The following is a 20,693-nucleotide window of genomic DNA, read 5'->3' on the forward strand; positions in this document are numbered from 1 at the left end:
CATTACTTTTGTTTTTATCTATGAAGAGAACAAAAATATTAGACCATACTCATGAGGAGTTTTTAATTCATTCATGTGTATTTGTTGTGGGTTTGCCAGCTTGAGGCTTTAGTATAATTTCTTTTATTTATTTCCATACCAAAAGTGTTGCATCTAACTTTTCAGCTTGTTCTGTGCCTGTCTTCTATTTTGGTTAATCTACTGATTTTGTATTCATAATGCCAAGATCAGATTTTCTAGCTGTGGCCAGAACAATGAGCAATACAGCGGCTCATCAGAGCATAAAAAAGTGAATCCTGACAACTGTGTTACTCTTTCCTCTCACATCAAATTCACATGTCCCAAAAAATCTTATCTGATGCTTCTCATCTGCAGCAACTATAAAAGGTGAACTTTAGAGTACCTAGCTTATGTGAACTGTCTGACTAACCAGCTAATTAGCCTTTCTGAACAGTAGCCTGTTTATTTTCAGAAACCTATATTTAATACTGGAACTGAAATGAAGGTGTAGATTGTTATTAAGTGCTGTTATTTACTTTGTTATACATATTTTATTGCTTTCCTGTTGGTGGTGGCAAAGATTAATGAAACTTTTATAAAGTTGGATAGAAACGAGGGGGGAAATATATTAAACTACCCCAGCCTGCTGCACACTAATTATTGTGTCAGATCTCATTAGAAAACAGATGCATGCACAAAAGTATGCTTATTTATTTTAACACAACTGCTTCAAGAAAGGACTCTGCAAAATTGAGAAGGGATTGCAGGTGAATATTCTACATAAACCAATTTACAAAAACATTTTTCCTTTTGACTTTCCTCCTTCTCATCTTTCGGCAGAAAAGCAGAATAGGAGGAATTGGGGAAGATCTGTACTGTGTTTTGGAGACAGTGGGGATGGGAAGGGACTTGTTTGGCGCACTGTGCTCTAAGGAAGTACTTATTTTCACATGTAGTTTCAAGAAAAGTGGTTATGAGACTATGATTAACAGATGATATATCAGTATTTTTTGTACCTACACTTCATATGCAAGCCTCTTAAATAACGGTAGAAATCTTGAGATAGGTGTTGTTATGAGAACACTTAAGAGCTTTATATGAAAGATGAGGTACAGAATGAAAGTGTGCCATTTAAGTGGCTATATGTAACAAATATAATGCAGTAAAAATAATTACTCTTATGTAGAAGTTAATAGAAACAGTCTGTTTCAATTAATCATACATGATCATTGCCTGTCTACTCTATATGGTTGTGATTGATGAAGAGGAAAAAAATATGATGAATGACAGCTTGGTGTCTGCAGTTATGTGGTTCTTTTCTACCCCCTGGGTTGTGTCTTCATTCTCAGCTAATCTCAGTCCCTTGCTCCTTTACATGAGAAGACTTGGATCCTGTGGCTTCTTTCTTTCTTAGAGGCTCCCATTTTTCTCTCCTGAATAATCAGGGTTTGTATGGAGATGGTGTGTTCCCAGGTCTTGTCCCAAATACAAAAAGGTCAGAGTCAGGAAGCTTTGAAGCTTGTGAGGTCATGCCTGTAAGAAGGGAGAAATGTTGCCCAGGATTTCTTTTGCATACTGTCACTAGGAGGGAATTGCAGAAGTTTCCAATTTGATCATAGGATAATAAGTAATTTTAATTTTATTAAAAAATAATTTTTAGGGAACTGGGAGCATTGTGTTTCTCCATATTTATTATTCTGCAATAACAAAAAGCAGATAAAGAATGAATGTCAGAAAACTACTAAACAACTATCATATGGTCAATCATTTGATGACAATAGTTTATACACTCGGCAATATGATATATATTTTGCCTCTACAAAAATGGTAGGTAGTCCTACAGTTTTAGATGGTCAAATGCTTCTCTTTATTAATGAGACAGGTTTACATTCTGAAATCCTCTATTTAAGTATACTATCAAGAGACAGACTTTTGGAAACTTCCTGAAGACCCTCTCTTGGGCTAAATGCTATGCTAGGAGACTAGTCACATCACATACCACAGTGCAGATAAAGTCATTGCTGTGGTCCCTAGGACAGTTCCTGGAGTAAGAGAGGAATAGGAGGATAAAAACTGAATACTGAGTTTTCTTTTCGTCCCTTTCACTGGACTTTCAGTTCTTGTGGAACCTCTTAATTCTACAGGATGGGATTTCTCTCCATAATTCTCGCAGTTGAATTGTACTGCTTTCTTCTCTCTGACCCCGTGAATACTCCAACATTTACATTCTAGAAGACCAGAATGTCTGCTAAAAGCATAATTTAAAAACAAAAAACCTACAAAATAGTTGTTTCATAGCAAAAAAACTTAGCTCAGTCTACAGAAAAGAAGCTAAAGATTTTTAGTATTGTTCTATAAAGATTGTCTGCTTTTGGTGTGCATTCTTTCAATGATATTAATCTAATTTTCATGAAAGCTTTTTTCAATGTTTCTTAATTAGTCCGGATAGTCATGGCAGTATTTTAAATAAACGATATGTGAAGACCTTCACTGATATAGTTCTAAATAAAAAATCTAAATCTTGCTATTGTCCTTCATCAAAAAACGTGAAGGCACATGTCAGAAAATCTGTTCCTTCTTTTTTGCTGCTCAGAAATTACATACATGAATGGGTTTTATTTTCACGTTAAAAGGACATCCTGTTGGCAGGCAATATATTAAGTAGGGACATTGGGCTAACATCTCAACAATTGTGTTCAACTATAACAGAATAAAGTATCGTTCTCTTAGGGGGAAGTTGGTTGTGACAACTGAAGGAGAAAGTTCTTGAAGGAAAATGTGCAAAGTGTAATCTTTCTTTTGGTAAATGATAAAAGAACCTGATGTCTAATTTGACCTATAGTTGACATTCCACATCCACCCATAGCTGCAGTGATGTGTCATTAGTCTGTGGCTGCTTAATATGTCTGCAAGCCAAGTTATCTATGCTGGGGTCCAAATATGGCTCTAGGTTTCATTTAGGTGGAAAAAATCTTATTGTACTTGAGATAATGAAGTCAGTTGCTACCCTTGTGATTGCAAGGAAAATTGCAATTGGAAAATATAAGGATAATTATTATAAATTCTGAAAGGTAGGAAAAACAAGCTAAAAATGATCAATATATGTTTATCTCCTAGAATTAAAAGCAAATGCAAATGTCAAGGTAAAATATCTTTGCCCTAAATTATGTGCTTTTAAAATGAAAATTGTGGCTCGAGCTTGTTATCTCATGTCAAATATGGAGTTGCTCTTGAACTCAAGCACTCAGAATTTCACTGAATTGCCGAAGTATTATAGTAGTTTGTAGGAGGCTTTTAAGAGTTTGCTATTGCTACATGGTTTTTCTTACTATCTTCTTTTTGACTATAAATTCCTTTGTGAATTTTCTGCCAGACAGATACATGACACAGCCATGTAGTCTGTGCTCACAAAGAAAGGTCCTGAAGCACCTCCTGGGGTGAATTGCAAGGTGGTCACAGGTGGCTGACTCTACTTCTCAACACTAACTCTGGACAGCTGGAAATATTTAAACTCAAGTTCTAGTTTTATTTTGGTACATAACATAACTGAAACAAGTACTTATTAGTTGAAAACTGGAACACTTAATGTTATTTCAGCTAGAAAGTGATCACTTCTACAGGACCGTAAGTCTCTGAAGAAGCTTCAAAATCTCTATTATAAAAGAGTACAGCAGAGATGCCTTCATGAGGCATCATGTTCAGTGGAGGTAAAACACTTGGTATGGTGGGACATTTTTAACTTTTATTTTTAGTTCTGTGTTCAACTCATCCCTTCAAAGGGATGAAAGATGGAGATGTAAACATTCTTTATCCATCACTCTGAGAAATGGTTTCCTAGAAACTGCAGCTGACTTGATCAGTACATACTCCTAACAGAGAGTTCCTACACGGCAAGTGATGCGTCATGTTACAAACGAGGTCCTTTTGGAAACTCAAAATTTGTTCTATGTATCTTACAGGGACTTATATGGTGTTCTAAGAAAATAATGCTTAGTGAACTAAAAATAGAGCAAATAAATAGATACATCTCTCCAACTCACTCTCTAGGGGTTTTTCCTTCTGAAATCTGAACAACAGACCTACAGAAAAATATACTTAAGATCTGTATGTGTCTGTGGTGGGTTGACCCTGGCTGGAGTCCAGGTGTCCACCAAAGCTGCTCTGTCACTACCTCTTCTCAACTGGACAGGGGAGAGAAAATATAACGAGTGGGTCAAGATAAGGACAGGGAGAGATGGTTCACTAATTAGTCACAGGAAAAACAGACTCAACTTAGAAAGAATTCATCCAATTTATTACCCAGAAAACAGAGTAGAATAATGAGAAATAAAACCAAATCTTAAAACACCTGCCCCCCACCCCTCCCTTCTTCCCAGGCTTAACTTCTACTTGCTCCCCCCAAATGGCACAGGGGGATGGGGAATGGGGGTTGTGGTCAGTTCATCACATGTTACATCTGCTGCTGCTCCATCCTGTTCAAGGGGAGGACTCCTCACACTCTTCCCTTGCTCGAATGTGGGGTCCCTCTCATGGGAGACAGTCCTCCATGAACATCTGCAACATAAGTCCCTCCCACAGGCTGCAGTTCTTCACAAGCTACTCCAGTGTGGGTCTCTTCCAGGGGGTGCAGCCCTTCAGGAGCAGACTGCTCCAGTGTGGGTCCCCCATGGGGTCACAAGTCCTGCCAGCAAACCTGCTCTGGCGTGGGCTCTTTTCTCCATGGGCCACAGGTCCTGCCAGGAGCCTGCTCCAGTGTGGGCTTTCCATGGGGTCACAGCCTCCTTCAGGTGCATCCACCTGCGCTGGTGTGGGGTCCTCCAGGGCCTGCAGGTAGAATCTCTGTTCCAAATCGTCCTTCCTCCCTGGGCTGCAGGGGAACAGCCTGCCTCACCGTGGTCTTCTCCAGGGGCTGCAGGGGGATCTCTGCTCCAGCACCTAGAGCACCTCCTCCCCCTCCATCTGCACTGGCCTTGGTGTCTGCAGAGTTTCTTACATCTTATTCCTCTCTCTGGCTGCAAAAGCTGCCCCTCCTCCCCGCCCCTTCCTCAAATATGTTATCCCAGAGGTGCTACCCCCATCGCTGATGGGCTTGGCCTTGGCCATCAGCGGGTCCATCTTAAAGCTGGCTGGCATTGGCTCTGTTGGACCTAGGGGAAGCTGCTGGCAGCTTCTTGCAGAAGCCACCCCTGTAGTTCACCTGTCACCAAACCCTTGCCACACAAACCCAAACCAGTATCTCATCATAGGAAGTTATTGACTGAAGTAATACCTTCTAGATGTTTTCTAATTTGAGTGAATCTAAAGAGATTGCAAACCTACATAAGAAGATATCCTGGCCTACTCTGCCCAATATGTAGACATGAACAAAACAGGGCTCAATATGTATCCATGTGATTCAAAGTTGTGCATGCAACACAAAGAATAGAAAGGATCTACTTTACACAGTTTATCAATGAAGCTATAGGAAACATTATTCTGTCTACCAAAATAAACCAAGATAGAGTAAAACAAATTTTTCCCCTTTACGGTCATTAGCTTCACCAGAAATTGATTTAGAAAGTATATTTGGTTTTTATCTAATTGAAGATATAGGTAAGGGGGGGGGGGAAGGAGGTGAAAGAATACACGATTTTTTCATTATCATAGTTCATATCTTATTCAGACATCTGAAGAATGCATCACCATGTAGAAAAGAGGAGATGCCTGAGAGGTTGCTCTGATGATACTGTGCTCAACTCTAGTGAATGGAGTGTTTTTAATACCAGCTTCTATGTACTATAGGATAATTAAAAGCTTGGTGCTTCCTCCATTTGTGTGCTCAGAAATGGGATGAAAGGAAGGAGCACTAGGGAAGGGTAGCAGGTTGTTTTCTTCCTGTACTTTTTAATGAGCATGGTTGAGCCTGGGCTCCCCCAGGAGGCAGTACTACTTTACAAGCTCTCAGTAAGTAAGCAATTACATGGGAAGCATGAACAAACCAATTTGCTGGAAAACACTGGTTATTGTTTTATTTTTCTTTCTCTTCTTCTTTTGTTTTCATTTGCTCCTGCTTTGGAGTTCAGAGACTGTATGCATAAGGCTGATGTGGATAGCATTTTATTAAAAAAAAAAAAAAATTGGCAGACTTCTGATTTTTATGTATTTATTTCTATAAAAATTTTGGATAGTTTGTTAAAGATGTGTTGAACCTGTAATGGAAGTTATTCTGAAGAATATTTATGCACCACTCTGATTCAAACTAGAAAATGAGTAAAGTTGTAATGTACGTAGCTAGAATATGCAAATAAACTTAGGAACTTATATGTAAATAAATTGAGCTGCTACTTAAATTATTGAGCTTGCTCCACTTCCAATAACTGATTCTTCTGTTCACCTCTCAGATTTTATTTCCAGAACTTTTGGGGTGAGTTAAATGGCAGAACATGATGCTTTTGGCTTTTACGTGAGTGTATCGACATGATCACTTGCAAGCCAATAAATACAAGTTTTTACCTTTAATACTTCCTATAGCTTTTGATACTTGGATTGCTCAGAAGGGATAAGTAGCTTGGAAATAAAATGAAATCGTGAATCATGTTATTGGTACATAGCGATAACATTTGTTAGGATGATGGTGAAAGGCATGAGATGATTCAGCTGTTCATCAGCAGTTTGGTAGCAGGTATTTCAGTCAGGCGTGTGCTGCAGGAGCGGGCTCTGTTTCGCCTGGTAGCACGACAGTTGGAGAGGAATGAAGGGCAGTTTTGAAGGAGCCCATTAGCAACGTGTTTAAAGGAATGCTGTGGTGCTGCAGTAAAGTTTTGAAGTGGCATTGCTTCAGTTCATGTGGGTGTGTGTGATGTCAGATAAAAGCATGCACACAGATACCACAAGCTCTTCGTTACTATAACTTGCAGCGCATGCTGGTAAAAATCAGTGATCTGTCACTTAACCTTCCTCTCATTATCTTTAGTTTTGCTGCTTTAGTTTTATATCTTAGTTTGAATTAATGTGTTAGCGTTTGTAAAGCACTCCAAAGATGAAAAGCCTTATATAGCTGCTTTGTTATAATTATTTTTAATTGTTTCTGTTTGGTATAGTTTCAATTAAAAACACTAATTGTCTAGTACTAATTCAATAAGTAGAAATGGCAGGATCTTTTTTTTTTTCCCTTAAACACTAGAGACTTTAAGAAACAATCAGGGAGAGATAGGAAGAAGGAATGGATAGATATTCTTATGGGTTTTACTTAATCCGTATTAACCTCATTGCTTACTAATTGCAGTAATTTAAATATGCCAATACCCCCCACAAAAATAGACTCTGAAATGTACTGTTTTTCAGTGGGAAGACCTGGAGCTTGGAGTGATATTTATACAGTTTCTGCCATCGCCAGTACTGAAATGCTTTTTCTCCAAGTGATTAGTCAGGCAATGAAAATGGGAAACTCTGAGTCACAGCCCGCTTTCTGAGTGCGCACAGCCAGGACTGTTTTGCTGTGATTCTCTGGTATTCGCTTTAAAGCTCCCTCCTTGGAAGGGCAAAAGAGGATCTCCCTGCTGCCGAAGGGGAATTGCAAATATCAGAATTGAAGATTCAAAACCTGGAAAGCAAGTAAAAGGGAACCAATATTTGGAACCTTGTGCATTGAAGTCAGATTTGTGACTTGATGCAATGCACAATTTTTGAAGGGGTTAACTGGCAAAAGCAGTCGATCACTTCACTCGTAGTACTGCATGCATTAAATCATAAAGCAGACAAGGTCAGCTGTCAGGCTGAGGGCCGAGAATGTCTTCTACCAAGCGTCTCTCCCTGCCCTGGTGTTATTCTGGCTTCTCAGCAGGCCAAACCAATTTGTCTTAGCAGAGGGACTCTGTAGCTGCTGGCAGCTGCTCTGCTAATTGGGCACTCAACTCTATGATCACCTAGACTCAGCTCTGTTCCATAGCAGATATGTGTAAACCACCGTTCTATATATTTTTAATTATTAATTATTTCTTCTGTAAAACAGAGGTCAGGCTATGGCACTGGTCCCAGAGATGGCACATGGGCATATTTTGAAGGGCACGCAGCAGGGTTGAGTGCTAAGAGCTATAGTATCTGGAAAAGGCATAGACTTTTTTGCTCTCACTTTCCATTCAATTCTGAATCCATCAGAACAGTTGCATTGCATAGGGGTAAGATGCCCCTGGAAAGGTGATCAGCAGCACTTTTCACCACTGAATTGTGGCATCTCTCACCACCTGCTGAGGTTTTACTAGTGTGTCTCATTTAAAAAGAAAGTTAGTCTGGCATGCTATCCTTGCAGATCCTTGATGCAAGTCATTGAGTCTCTTCTAGCCCATAATGCATTCAGGGAAACAATGGTCTTGGTCTAGAGTACTGAGAATGGCATTTTACACATTAGTGGTTGGCTTCAATTATATATCAGTTTGTTATAAACAGCCTTCATGTGTATGCAGGCTGAGAGAGTTGGGGTTGTTCAGCCTGGAGAAAAGGCGGCTCTGGGGAGATCTAATTGCGGCCTTCCAGTACCTGAAGGGCCCTACAGGAAAGCTGGAGAGGGACTGTTTATCAGGGAGTGTAGTGACAGGACAAGGGGTAATGGGTTTAAGCTGAAGGAGGGTCAATTTAGATTAGATGTTAGAAAGAAATTCTTTACTGTGAGGGTGGTGAGGCATTGGAACAGGTTGCCCAGAGAGGTTGTGGAGGCCCCCTCCCTGGAAGTGTTCAAGGCCAGGTTGGATGGGGCTTTGGGCAACGTGGTCTAGTGGAGGGTGTCCACTAGAAGCAGAACAGTTTCCAGAGCGGAGGAAAGTTGGATCATCTGGAGCAGCTCATCCTCATGGTTGTTCAGTATTCAGTGCCTCATGTAAATAATAGAGAAGTGACTCACTATTTTAGATTTTCGATTTGGATTAACAGCTTTCTGAATCATCCTGGCCACTTCAGGCATAGAGCAGCTGTTCCACTGCCCAAGACCTATTAACACTTGCGTTTGGGCAATGCAACAGGCTATTGCCACTCTTTCCTATATTCTCTTGTCTATATTTTGCTAGTTACTCTTGCATTTTTTAAATTCTGATTTTGTTCTTCCCTCTTAATTACATTTACTTCTACAGATTTTATGAGGGGTTTGCCATCGACTGTCATAGTCTGTGCCTATATGCTGCTGTCTATGTAGAAAACAGATGTCATATTTTCCTCTAAACCTGCTTTGCAATTGTAGTTACAGTTCCACAGAGCTAATGTAATGTATGCCTTATATTTATATGCATTCCCTAAGCAACTTTAAATCAGCCTGATTTAAATGTAAGATCGTAAGTAGTTTAATTGCTGTTTTATTTTGCTAGCTATGCCAACTTGTACTTGCTAGGAAATAATGAACAGCAGTGGAGTTTTGTCTGCTTTTTTATTTTTTAAATAGGCACATTTCATAGGTTCAGCATTACCACTTATTGGGCTTTGGAGGTCTGAGTATCTATTTTCACTTAGAGTTGTAGATCTTGAAAAAAGGTGGAGGCGAAGAAAAATTATTTAGAGGGAATGAGGAAAAGTATTAACTCAGTACATTTAATTTACAGTAATTCAGTAGTTCTTTTTAATGTTTCTGTTTTCAGTGTCATGTTTTAAATGACACCTGTGTCTTAAACTGTTCATTCTCTAAGCACGTTAATTTGAGAGAAGGTTGTTTTCTGCAGTTCTCTTATGTAGTGTAGCTGGTTTTCCTTAAATGTCACTACAGCAGCTAGATGTTTAAATCTGCATTTGCAGATGGCAGCAAGCAACTGTGCATGCCAAGTACGGGTCCTTCTCTATTGTTTTGTAGCTCAGACCTTTCTGATCTCATTTCTATGGAGATCATCTCACTGGAGATAGTATAAGAGAATTTTAAAAACTTTAAAAACTCTCTTTATTTTTACCATTCAGCTTGTTTCCATGGAAATGGATCTAAAAGATTGTCAGTAGCTTACAGTTGAAAGTGAGAATTCACTTGCAGATTTCAGCAGATGACTCCCAGCTGAGAACGGTGAATACTGATGACCAAAATGAGTAATAAACTGTCTTATAAAAATGACAAAATAAAAGAACCAATTAAAATATTAGAAAAAATTACCATCTGCTTCCTTTTTATTCTCATTGGATTTAATAAATGTAATAAATATGGAAATGCTTACTTACTGTTCTTGGGTATGTGAGTTGCATGGACACACTTGTAACTTTCTCCATACTGGGTTTTTTTGATAACAGCAGTTGTATATAACGAACATAGTCCATTCCTTTTACCATTAGGGATCTGATCTGTTCCAAGAGGACATCTGTGGGTAATGAGGGATATATGTCAGAAAATCATATTGCTACAGGTTCACTGTATTTTCAAATGCCAACCTACACTTTGTCTAAGTAGAAATTGACAGTTACATTTCTGAAATTACCTAGCTCTCTGAAACCAATAGAGTAAACCAGACCTCTGTAGCATGAACCTTACGTATTTTGTTCCTTGATTTAAAAAGGAAGTCTGTCTTCTGTTGCCAGATAGGTAATAAGACTTACTACTGTTGAGGACTTGCCTTTACAGACGTGTTTTCTTAAGCAGTAGTCAAATGCAGAGCGAATGAAGTCAAGAGGTTTGGCTCCCCAATCTCCTATCTCATGTTCTTTTTAGGCACTACCTTTTCCTTGCTTGACAGCAAAAGATTTGTGTGGAATATTGAACTCAGGGGTCCCATTGTGTGCTTAATATTTAAAAGTATTGTGTGGTGAGTCTGCCACAACCACTCCTTATTCAGGAGTGAACTAAGATACGCTGGTGAGGTATGTTTAAATGCAGCACCCTTCATTTTTAGAGAATTATCCTTTGATTAAAAGGATAAGGAGGAAGGGGAGGGAACTTTTTAGCTTAGGATATAAATGCAGCAAAATTCGTAAGGGCAGATGGTCTTTTCAATCCCTTAAACTGCTGAGTAAGAGCATGGGCCTAAATAACCAGTGTCCCTATGTTTTCCTTTAAATGAAATAAAATGTCAATAAAAAGAATCTTGAGCTGTGCAAGATGCTAAAACTGCTATCCTAGATTACCAAACTGGCGCTGGGATCAGTGCCTGAATAACTGTTATCTGAGATTAAGAACCCACTATTATTAACTCATCAATTGGTGTGACAACTTGTGGGAAAAGTCTTTCACTACATGGGAAGCTATCATAGGATCATAAAATAGTTTGGGTTGGAAGAGACCTTTCAAGGTCATCTAGTCCAACCCCCCCTGCAACAAGAAGGGACATCTTCAGCTAGATCAGGTTGCTCAGAGACCCGTCCAACCTAACCTTGAATGTTTCCAGGGATGGGGCATCTACCACCTCTCTGGGCAACCTGTTCCAATGTTTCACCACCCTCATCATGAAGGTTATCTAGATAGAAGCACGTTATATAATAGGCTTTTTCAACTGCTTGATATAATTACCCCTATTAATTGGAAAAGCTTCTTGCAGCAAAGTTTGACGTACAAATAAAATATTGTAATGAATCTTTCAGGCGCAAGTAGGGCTGCTGCTAAACAGTGAGAATCTGCTTGCCTTGTCTCTAAGCAAATGGCACAACGGAGATTGCCGACATGGTGAAGAGCCTGCAGTGCAGATCTTTGCGGGGGAAAGATGTGCTGGTGCAGTGCCATGACTGCTCTCTGCTGCTGGAAGTCAAAGAGGAGCCATAGGGTTGACGTGGGAGTAGGCGACTTTATGGTGCTGCCGCAGGGGGCTGGGAGGTGACAACAGGGTGAGCTCTCTGTCCTTTCTGTTCTGCGTTCCACCCATAAATCCGATGTTGTGCATGGCTAGTACTGGGCAAATCGTGCCAATCGTCAGTTTAACATCTCTTTTCTTTAAGCAGCCCAATCTGACTTCAGCAAGGCCTTGCTTAACAGGCTGACCGTGGTTTAAAGATAACAGTCAAGTTTTAGAACTTGTTGAAATAACTTTGATGTCTTCAGGGAAGCTGACTTCTTCCATCAGGCTGAAACTGGTCCACTGTGTTTACTTTTCTGTAGAATGGTATCACTAAGACATTTTTTTATCAGACAGCAGTGTGTTTAAAAATAACATAAAATATCTCAAATACAGTCTCTCTTTTTTGTAATGTTCATACAGCATTTGGTGATACAACCCACTGAATTGTAATAAATAGCTCTTGCTGATTTTGTAAGTCTGTAGCATTTGGTTTAAAATAAGAATAACAAAAAAGGGGGGAACACTGAAAACAGATTTCAGTAGTATATATAGCTAGTACAAGATTGAAATTAGGTAATTTGCTCTTTATAGTGTTCTCTGTACAGCTGTTAAATATTAGCAAAGTTCTAAAATGAAACAGAAAGGCTGTAAAGTAGCTTGTAGAGATATAAAAACAGCTGAGACTAACTAAAATTTCAGTGTGGTTTGTAGCTTGAATGTGACAAGTAATCTTAATCTTCTCTTCCTCCATCTTCAAATTCCATGTTCTTCTACTTCAGTGACACTTACTCCTCCTTTATGCCAAATGTGAAAGTAAAATGTAACCTCTTAGCCACGCTGCTCTTGATTACAATGTTAAAATAAAATTTTGAAGTCTTTCCTCCAAACTGTTTTTGACAGTTCTTCTCCATAAATCCTGGAACTCCAGTTGTGAGAATTAGCTTTATGCTGCTGCTGCTGCTTCTATCAATATTATCGGAGGCTTACCTCATTTTGAAACAAATGTAATCAAAAATGTCAAAAGTAATGCACTGTGGTGGGATGCCAAGCAGCTCAGTTTGAAGGAAGTCTGAACTGTCAGCTTGCCCAGACCAGACAGCTTCTGCCAGCTTTTGTGCATGTCAGGTTAGGTATTCTGGGGGGACCTACCACGTTCTCTTGCTGACGTCACTAATAAGATACTTCTGTTTGTTTGCTTTTAAGATTTAAGCAAAGAATAGTTCTGCACAACTAAAATATTTATAAATACTCTTCATTTGATTAATTGGGACCTGTAATATGAAATACATCTAAAAGAAAACTAGTGTGTATTTGATAAATTCTTTGGGTTTTTTGTTGTCTGCATTGAATTTAACTATTGTTTTACCATTTCCTGGCTGTTTTTTATAAGAAGAAAAATGCAACATTTATGTAAAATTAAAAGCAGATTGTATTTCACCCAAGAAGAATGCGTCCTTGTCGGAGACTATCACAGATTGAGTTCTGTCAGACTTTTCAGCAAATTGCATTGACATTTTGGGGTGGTGGAATTCACCTCATTTGCACTCAATATCTGGGACTAGTAATTAAGAGCACATGCCAGAAAACTCATGGTTGTATTTATCCATGTACCTTATACAGTATGTCTCAGTACAGTGGCTAGATTGAAACATTAGATGTTAATGTTTTTGGAAAAGAATTTATTTGTATGATGATTAGACTGCTACTTTTGTTAAATATTTTTGCAAATGCCTTTTAAATGTTGTTGCCCAATGCATGAATTCTTAGAACTTGAGAGTTGTCAGCAGGCTGTCTGGGAGCACAATGGAAAGAGACAGGCATGAAGCATGCAAGGGCTGCTTTGAATGAACTAAAGCACTGTCTATATTTGATCAATCCATCTTATTTTATTCTTCTAAACCAGTTATTGAAGTGCTGAGCATCTACTTTCCTACAGATGTAATAGATTTCTATTATTAACGACACAGCAGTGAACTTCAGGGCTTTAATTTCTAAGTTCAAATCGTGATATTGATTCAAAGTGACTATATAAATATTTCTGAAGAAATTCTCACAGTAGGAGGAGGATATGTTGGACTTTTTTTTTTTTTTTTCCTTAATATTTTTAAGAGGCAGTAGTATGTTAAGGCTGTTTTTGCTTTAAGCTAGTTTACTCCAGTTCTGAAGAATACTCTCAATTTTTAAAACTACATTGTCATCCCAATTAGTACTCTTTTATTCTAGGTTTGGTGTGGTGGGGATTTTCTTGTTTGGTTGGTTTTTTGGTTTGTTTTTTGTGGTGGTTGGTGTGTTTGGTTTTGTGTTTTTTGTTTTTGTGTTGGTGGTTTTTTTTTTTTTTTTGCTTGGGGTTTTTTGGGGTTGATCTTTTTGGTTCTTTGAGACCTCTCGAGAGCACATAGCACATCTTCCTTTTAATGTGGTTTGGTACACAAATAAATGCAGACAACTTTTTGTGCTTCTGTTTGATTTTTTTGGTTTGGTTTTGTGGTGTTTGTTTGTTTTTTTTCTTAAGCTACATTATGGTTATATTTGTGTATAACACAAATCTGTGTAATAATGCTTAAAATTATATTACGTTTTATATGTGAAGAAAAATGTGGTATGTCCTTGGCTCATGTAAGAGAAATGGTAGGCAAAATAGGAATCAGTGGCTGAGAAACTTAGCTGCTTTGTTTTTTACAGACCCTTTTCTAATGAGATTTTAAGACTTGGAGCTATGGATTTTAGCTCCATGAAAGTCCCCTTTTCCTTTCTCAAAGCGAAGACCTACTTGGGGTATTATATTGCTTGCTACAGGGTAGACTTGAATCGTAGTTCAGATCACTTTGGGGGCAATGGCATGATAAGCCTTGTGCTAACTAGTACTCTGTCACACAATTTTGACCAAATCCGAATTTGTTCTAGGCTTGCCATGAATGCTGAGGTAGCAGCTTTGCCCTTTCTGAACGCATAATCAAAAGCCCTTGGCCGTGTAAGAATCTCTTGAGTCAGCAGGTGGTTGGCCAACTATTTGTCCTTGTCTGGCTGTCGCATAAGTAGTATGTTTGGTGATTCTTAAGGTGGAACCTTCAGGCTGGGTTATCACTCCTTGCTGTGACAGGAATTCCCAAAAGTGATGGTCTGTAGAGGCCTTGATTTACCCTGTTTTTCTGCATAGCGCTCAGGTGCATGCTGCAGTCACCAGGAATCCCAATTCTCTGATTATATCTGCCAGCACTTGGCATTCGTTTTTTCCCCATGAATTCCAGCCACTATTTAAACCCCAAAGTTTTCAGGCTAATTGAGCCACAGGCTGGTTGTTTTTTGCTTCTTCCACCATGATGGATCAGTTTACTCCTAAATAAGTGAACTTTTTTCTTCCATGTTGTGTGTTTGGTGGGTTTTTTTGTACATAAAGATTGTGTAAAAAGTCTTGGAGATGTGCATGTTTCCTCCACTTTTGTATAGTGACATTATTTGTTCTTAAAACTCAAAGCCAGCTAGGTTTCTGCATGTTTACATGGGCTTTAACAGTCTGGGAATTTTTCTGAAAATGAGAACTTAACTCTTAATATCTTCATCTTTCACAAAAAAAGATGAACAGAAAGTCTTTCTTTCCACGATGTTTCTAAATGGGGATATATAAAAGGTTTTTTTTATTGCTTAAAGTAATAAACTGGACTTGTACTTCCTACATTTTCTCAGTCTGGTAGGCCAGAGACCAACCATACCTTCTTTGTAATACTGAATACTTTGTAATACTGAAGTAAGCAGACACTAGGAATATTCAGCTGCTCAAGTAGTTAAAATGCATCTTTAGTAGTGTAACTTTAATTTTAAAAATATTGATATTGTGTGTATTAGAGCAGAAAAATGTGCCGGGGTTAACGTATCATGGGGCTGACAGAATTTAAATTTCTGTTTGAACAATAATGTGTAAGGTCCATACCTTGTTTTTGTACTTAGAATTGCATGTTGTATATAATTTGAACATGCGTTGTGGCATGTTATGTGTGTGCACCTGTGTGTAATTAATATAAAATTTTAAAATTCCATACAGTGAATTTACCAAAATACCTGCAAAGTTTGAGAAAGTTGATTACTGTCTCAACTTGAAGCCTATGTATCTCCTTTGCAGGCAAATAATTTTAATTAAATGTGTTCATAACAAATACATTCCATGTATACATTATTCATGTTCATAGTTTAGTATTTTGATGTTTCATAGCATTAAAACAATTAATCTGGCATTTTGAGTGATCCTTATGAACAGGTTTTTGGCTTACTTGATGTGCCAGTTTACATCTAGAATGCCATAAGACAGCACCACATCTAAAAGGCCACACTAAGACTTCTGATGGGACACAATAGTTTTGGGTACAGAACCATAACTAGTTCTGTGTTTTCGCAAGAGTACATCTAAATCTAATGCTATATTGCTGTTAGGACTGTTTAGTGGAAAGTTGACTCAATTTTATTGAAGCTATTTTGGGGATGTTGGTAATCCTTTAGAATAGCAGATTATGTGATAAATTGGGCATTTGATAAGCCTTTCATATGTAGCACGTGGATAATTTTCCAATACTCATGGTTTTGACAGTTTCCATGTGGGTTTTTCCACCAGAATTTGAGAATTTTAGTGAAGTTGATGTAGCATAAAACTAGGGAAGTGGAGAGGAAAAAAAATTCCTCCTTCACCTCTGAACTGTAAGGAAGAAGATTTATAAAGGCAACAAAAATGGCATGATGCCTGTGACATTTTATTTTTATTTCGTTTAAAAGAGGAAATAAGCGTAATACAGACCTGTGGAGCCAGAAATGTAACATTTCTAAATATACAGGTAAATGTTTCTACGGTGATTGTATAAACCATGACAACCTACACAAAAGACCTCGGACCCACTGAACCAGCGTGGCTGCATCCCAGCTGATGACTGCTGCAGGTGCCTGGCCAGTGCCTTGTGCCTGAGCTGTGGGAGTTGCTTGGAGGACTGCCAGAGGGCCAGCCCACCGGCATGCCAAACAGGACTGTTCTAGCAATTTTTTCAGCATAGATGATTGAATGACATACCCAGGAATGTTCTTGGACTTAGTCATGTTTATATTAGCAAATTTAATTATTTCCCTCTTCTACTGAGCTACATGAATTTTTAACTTTTTTTTTAATTAATAGAAATTTACTGTAAAGTTTTTGAAGTCTTGTACCCTTTTGTAGTTGGCATCTGCTTCTAACTACTGTCTTTCTGCTAAACTTTAAGTAAATAATTATTCTTAGTTAAGTTATAAGTGCACATACACATGTGTATACGTGGCCTCTCTGTATATGCACATGCGTAATATATTTTTCTTAGTCGTCAAACAATTTTATTTTCTTTCCAGTGGGATGCCATAACTGAAATGGATGAACACAATCGTCCCATTCATACTTACCAGGTATGTAACGTGATGGAACCAAACCAAAACAACTGGCTTCGAACAAACTGGATCTCCCGTGATGCTGCACAGAAAATTTACGTGGAGATGAAGTTTACCCTGAGGGACTGCAACAGTATTCCATGGGTACTGGGAACCTGCAAGGAAACTTTCAATCTCTACTACATGGAGTCAGATGAGTCTCATGGAGTAAAATTCAAGCCAAACCAGTACACCAAAATTGATACTATTGCAGCTGATGAGAGTTTTACCCAGATGGACTTGGGTGACCGCATTCTTAAACTCAACACAGAAGTTCGTGAGGTTGGGCCAATAAACAAGAAAGGATTCTATCTTGCTTTTCAGGACATTGGAGCATGCATTGCTTTGGTTTCAGTCCGTGTTTATTACAAAAAGTGCCCTTTCACGGTCCGTAATTTGGCTATGTTTCCTGATACTATTCCAAGGGTTGATTCTTCCTCTTTGGTGGAAGTACGGGGCTCCTGTGTGAAGAGCGCTGAGGAACGTGATACTCCAAAATTGTATTGTGGAGCAGATGGGGATTGGCTTGTGCCTCTTGGACGATGTATCTGCACTGTAGGATATGAAGAAGTGGATGGCTCCTGCCATGGTAAGGAAACATTGTTTGCTTGGGTTTTTTTTTAAAATATTTATTTTATTATTATTTTTTAAAAAAGTCTTATGCTATAGGCACAGCAAATAGCTTGTTGTATATTGAAAATACTGCATCACAATTTTAAGGAATGCCTCTTGTCCAGACATAAGCAAAGTTATTTGAAGTTGTTATATTGTGGATTTCTAAGAAAAAATTTAGTTACTACAGATGACCTTCACTTTGTCTAACTACAGGCACCCACAATGTACATGTGTATATGGATCAGCTAGTCACCTTGACTCCTGTAGTTACTGGAGATAAGTGCATGCTTTGGAGCACGATTCATCTACCATGTTTTAGATATCTATCTCAAGATGACGTGAGCAGTGACTGAAAAAAATAATCTCTTTTTTCCTCTACATGCCTAAAAAGGGAATTTAGTCAATTAACTTGCACTCGCCTCTTTCCTGTAAGCACATAAAGATAGAGGAGATGAATTCACCTGAAGGGATAACGTCATTATCCATGCTTCTGTAAAACAACGGATTTTAAACACCTCCATGAATAACATGCACGTTAACGTAGTAGAAAATCGGTAGGTATCAAGTCCAATTAGGGACGTTCAAGTCCCTATTCAGAGATAATGCAAAAGGTTAAAATCAGGTGTGCTCAAAATGGTTTCATCACAATGTGTAAGTAATGTTATATATCTAGTACTGTTTTTTAGAAAGACTAATGCACAAATGTAGTAAGACATTGTTTGTGAAGCAAGTGTTAGTACATCAGTTAATTGCTGAATGTTGCTTGCCACCTTCTTGTATATTAAGAATTGTCTATCTGAGGATAGCTGTGCTTGGTGATTTCTCTTCAAGAATTTTGCAGAGACCACGCTCTGTTCTGGGATGTACAGAACAACATAGCGCTGCACCTTCTCGCTATAACAGCAAATTAAGGATGTTTTAAATCAAGGTTTCAACTTGGAGGTGATTACAAAGGAAAGTGTATTTTCTTCCCTTATCAGCCTCCCCCTTTCATAGGTAGGACAGTGAACACATGCAGGATCAAAAAGCATGTCTTCTGCACAATCTACATGTTGTTGCGGTTCACTAACCCTCTCTACCACTCTTAAATGCAACCACTCTTTCGTCAAACTTTGTGATTTTGTGGAAAAATTCAGATTACTTAAACTTTTGTGCTGTTTATAACATGAATACGTTGCTAAAACTCTGCAAATGCTGTGGTATACTTGAGCATAGCCCAAGTCTCTGAGCTTTTGTGGATTCAGTTTGAGACTACTATCCATGGAGAATGTGCACGTTGAGACTTATTTTCCACCTGCCAGGACTGCTGGATAGATGACACTTAATCACAAAAGGTGCGCATCTTTTCATACTGCACACTTTCTTAGTGGTTTTGTTAGCTTCAGAAAGTGTTACTAAAGGATACGTGTACTTTGTACGTTCTCTTCTACTGTACATAATAGTTTCACAAAGACCTGACAATAAGGTACTTGTTTCTGTGGTAATGATTGTAAGGAAAGTCTCAGTAGCCACTGAGATACCAGTCTGCTTCGGTTCAACATCTGCTTTGTAGCAAAAGGGAAGAGAAAGAGTCCGTACCCATAAATTACATGAATGATCAAATATTTTGCTCAAGAGCTGCTCAGATTTGATGGTATCAGGCAAGCTGCACCACAACCTTGGATAATAGAGCATTAAAATACAAAAATATGTATTGTAATCAGAAAATGAAATTCACTTTGTATTCTGATCTTGCTGGCATTAATTATCAAAACATACTCATTGCAAAGATACAATTTTGACATTGCCATTCCTGGAAGTGAGTGTAACTTTCTACATAAGGTCAAAAGGTTTCTCTCTTTTAATGGGATAAGGATTTTCTTCAAGACATTAACACTCAATGAATTCCTGTCCATTATGCAAGTGAGTCATACTCTACAGCTGTACATGAGCAATATAACCAGCAACAAAAGCCCACAAAAAACGTCAGGAAACTTTTCTGCTATGCATTGACTCCTCTCGTTTATTCAGTTGGTAGTCCAGTCTGCTGCTGAACAGGTACCTCCTAAGTGAAATGGACTACCTAAAGCCATGAGTGTTTGCATTTTCTTATCTATTTACCCAAACAATAACAAATTACTATTTTAGAAAATTATAATCTAATAGAGCTTCCATATGTGTTTTGAAATAACCTTCGTAGGTGTCTAATGTTCATTTAGTCATCTTCAGCTTTTTTTAAATTAGTACTGCATTTTCTGACTGTGTCTCAAAGTATGTTTGTCTTGTATTCCTTCATGAATGTCATGCCAAATGCAAGCCCAAACATATAAGATACTTTCAAAACTAAAAACCAGCAATTTAATTTCACTAGGGCCCACTCTCCAGCTCTTGTGCTTAAACCATGGGTTAGCAGGCTTGCTGTCAGGGTGGCCACCTTTCCCTTTGTGCCAAAGCTGCTGGTGGAGATGCGCGCTCAGGCAGCTGGGAATGCATTTTTGCAATGTGGCTGTTTAAGCATTGTGAACTGAACCGAGATCACTACCTATGTTGACAGCAATCTTTCAGACAGTCATAACGTCCTATTTTGAGACTTTGCTGCTTGTCTGAGACAAGTCAGAAATTTAGACTTTAAAAGACTTGTCGCTTGTCAATACGTCCTGAACTAACTCTTTCGTGCTCATTAAGTCCTAAAATACCTGAACATTACAAACTTTCTAAGGGAAAATTTGAAAAATTTACATTTAGCTTGTTAGAAGCTGGGGGTGGGGAGAGGAGAAGCCACTACATCTTAGTCTGCCAAGATGACCTGAAATGTATCTATACAGTCTTTGTGTCTTCTAGGTCGCTCCATGCAATCCCAATGCAAAGCCCTTTGCTCCCTCCCATTCCACTGCTGGAGTAGCAAATCTGAGTCTTGGAAGTATATTTGATGCCATTCTCTCAGTGCTTCTTGTAGACATACTC

General features: G+C 38.5%; 1 protein-coding gene across 8 annotated transcripts in view; it reads left to right on the forward strand.

The window, feature by feature from the left end:
* The window catches only part of EPHA6 (EPH receptor A6), a 521,269-nt gene that overhangs the window by 106,440 nt on the left and 394,136 nt on the right, over positions 1–20,693 (forward strand). For all 8 annotated transcript variants that reach the window (XM_054813848.1, XM_054813914.1, XM_054813840.1 and 5 more), the window contains one exon: positions 17,061–17,724. In XM_054813848.1, coding sequence (XP_054669823.1) covers positions 17,061–17,724 — 664 coding nt within the window. The remainder of the gene's footprint in view (positions 1–17,060; positions 17,725–20,693) is intronic.

This window comes from Grus americana, chromosome 1, assembly GCF_028858705.1.
Source record: "Grus americana isolate bGruAme1 chromosome 1, bGruAme1.mat, whole genome shotgun sequence".
Classification (NCBI taxonomy): Eukaryota; Metazoa; Chordata; class Aves; order Gruiformes; family Gruidae; genus Grus; species Grus americana.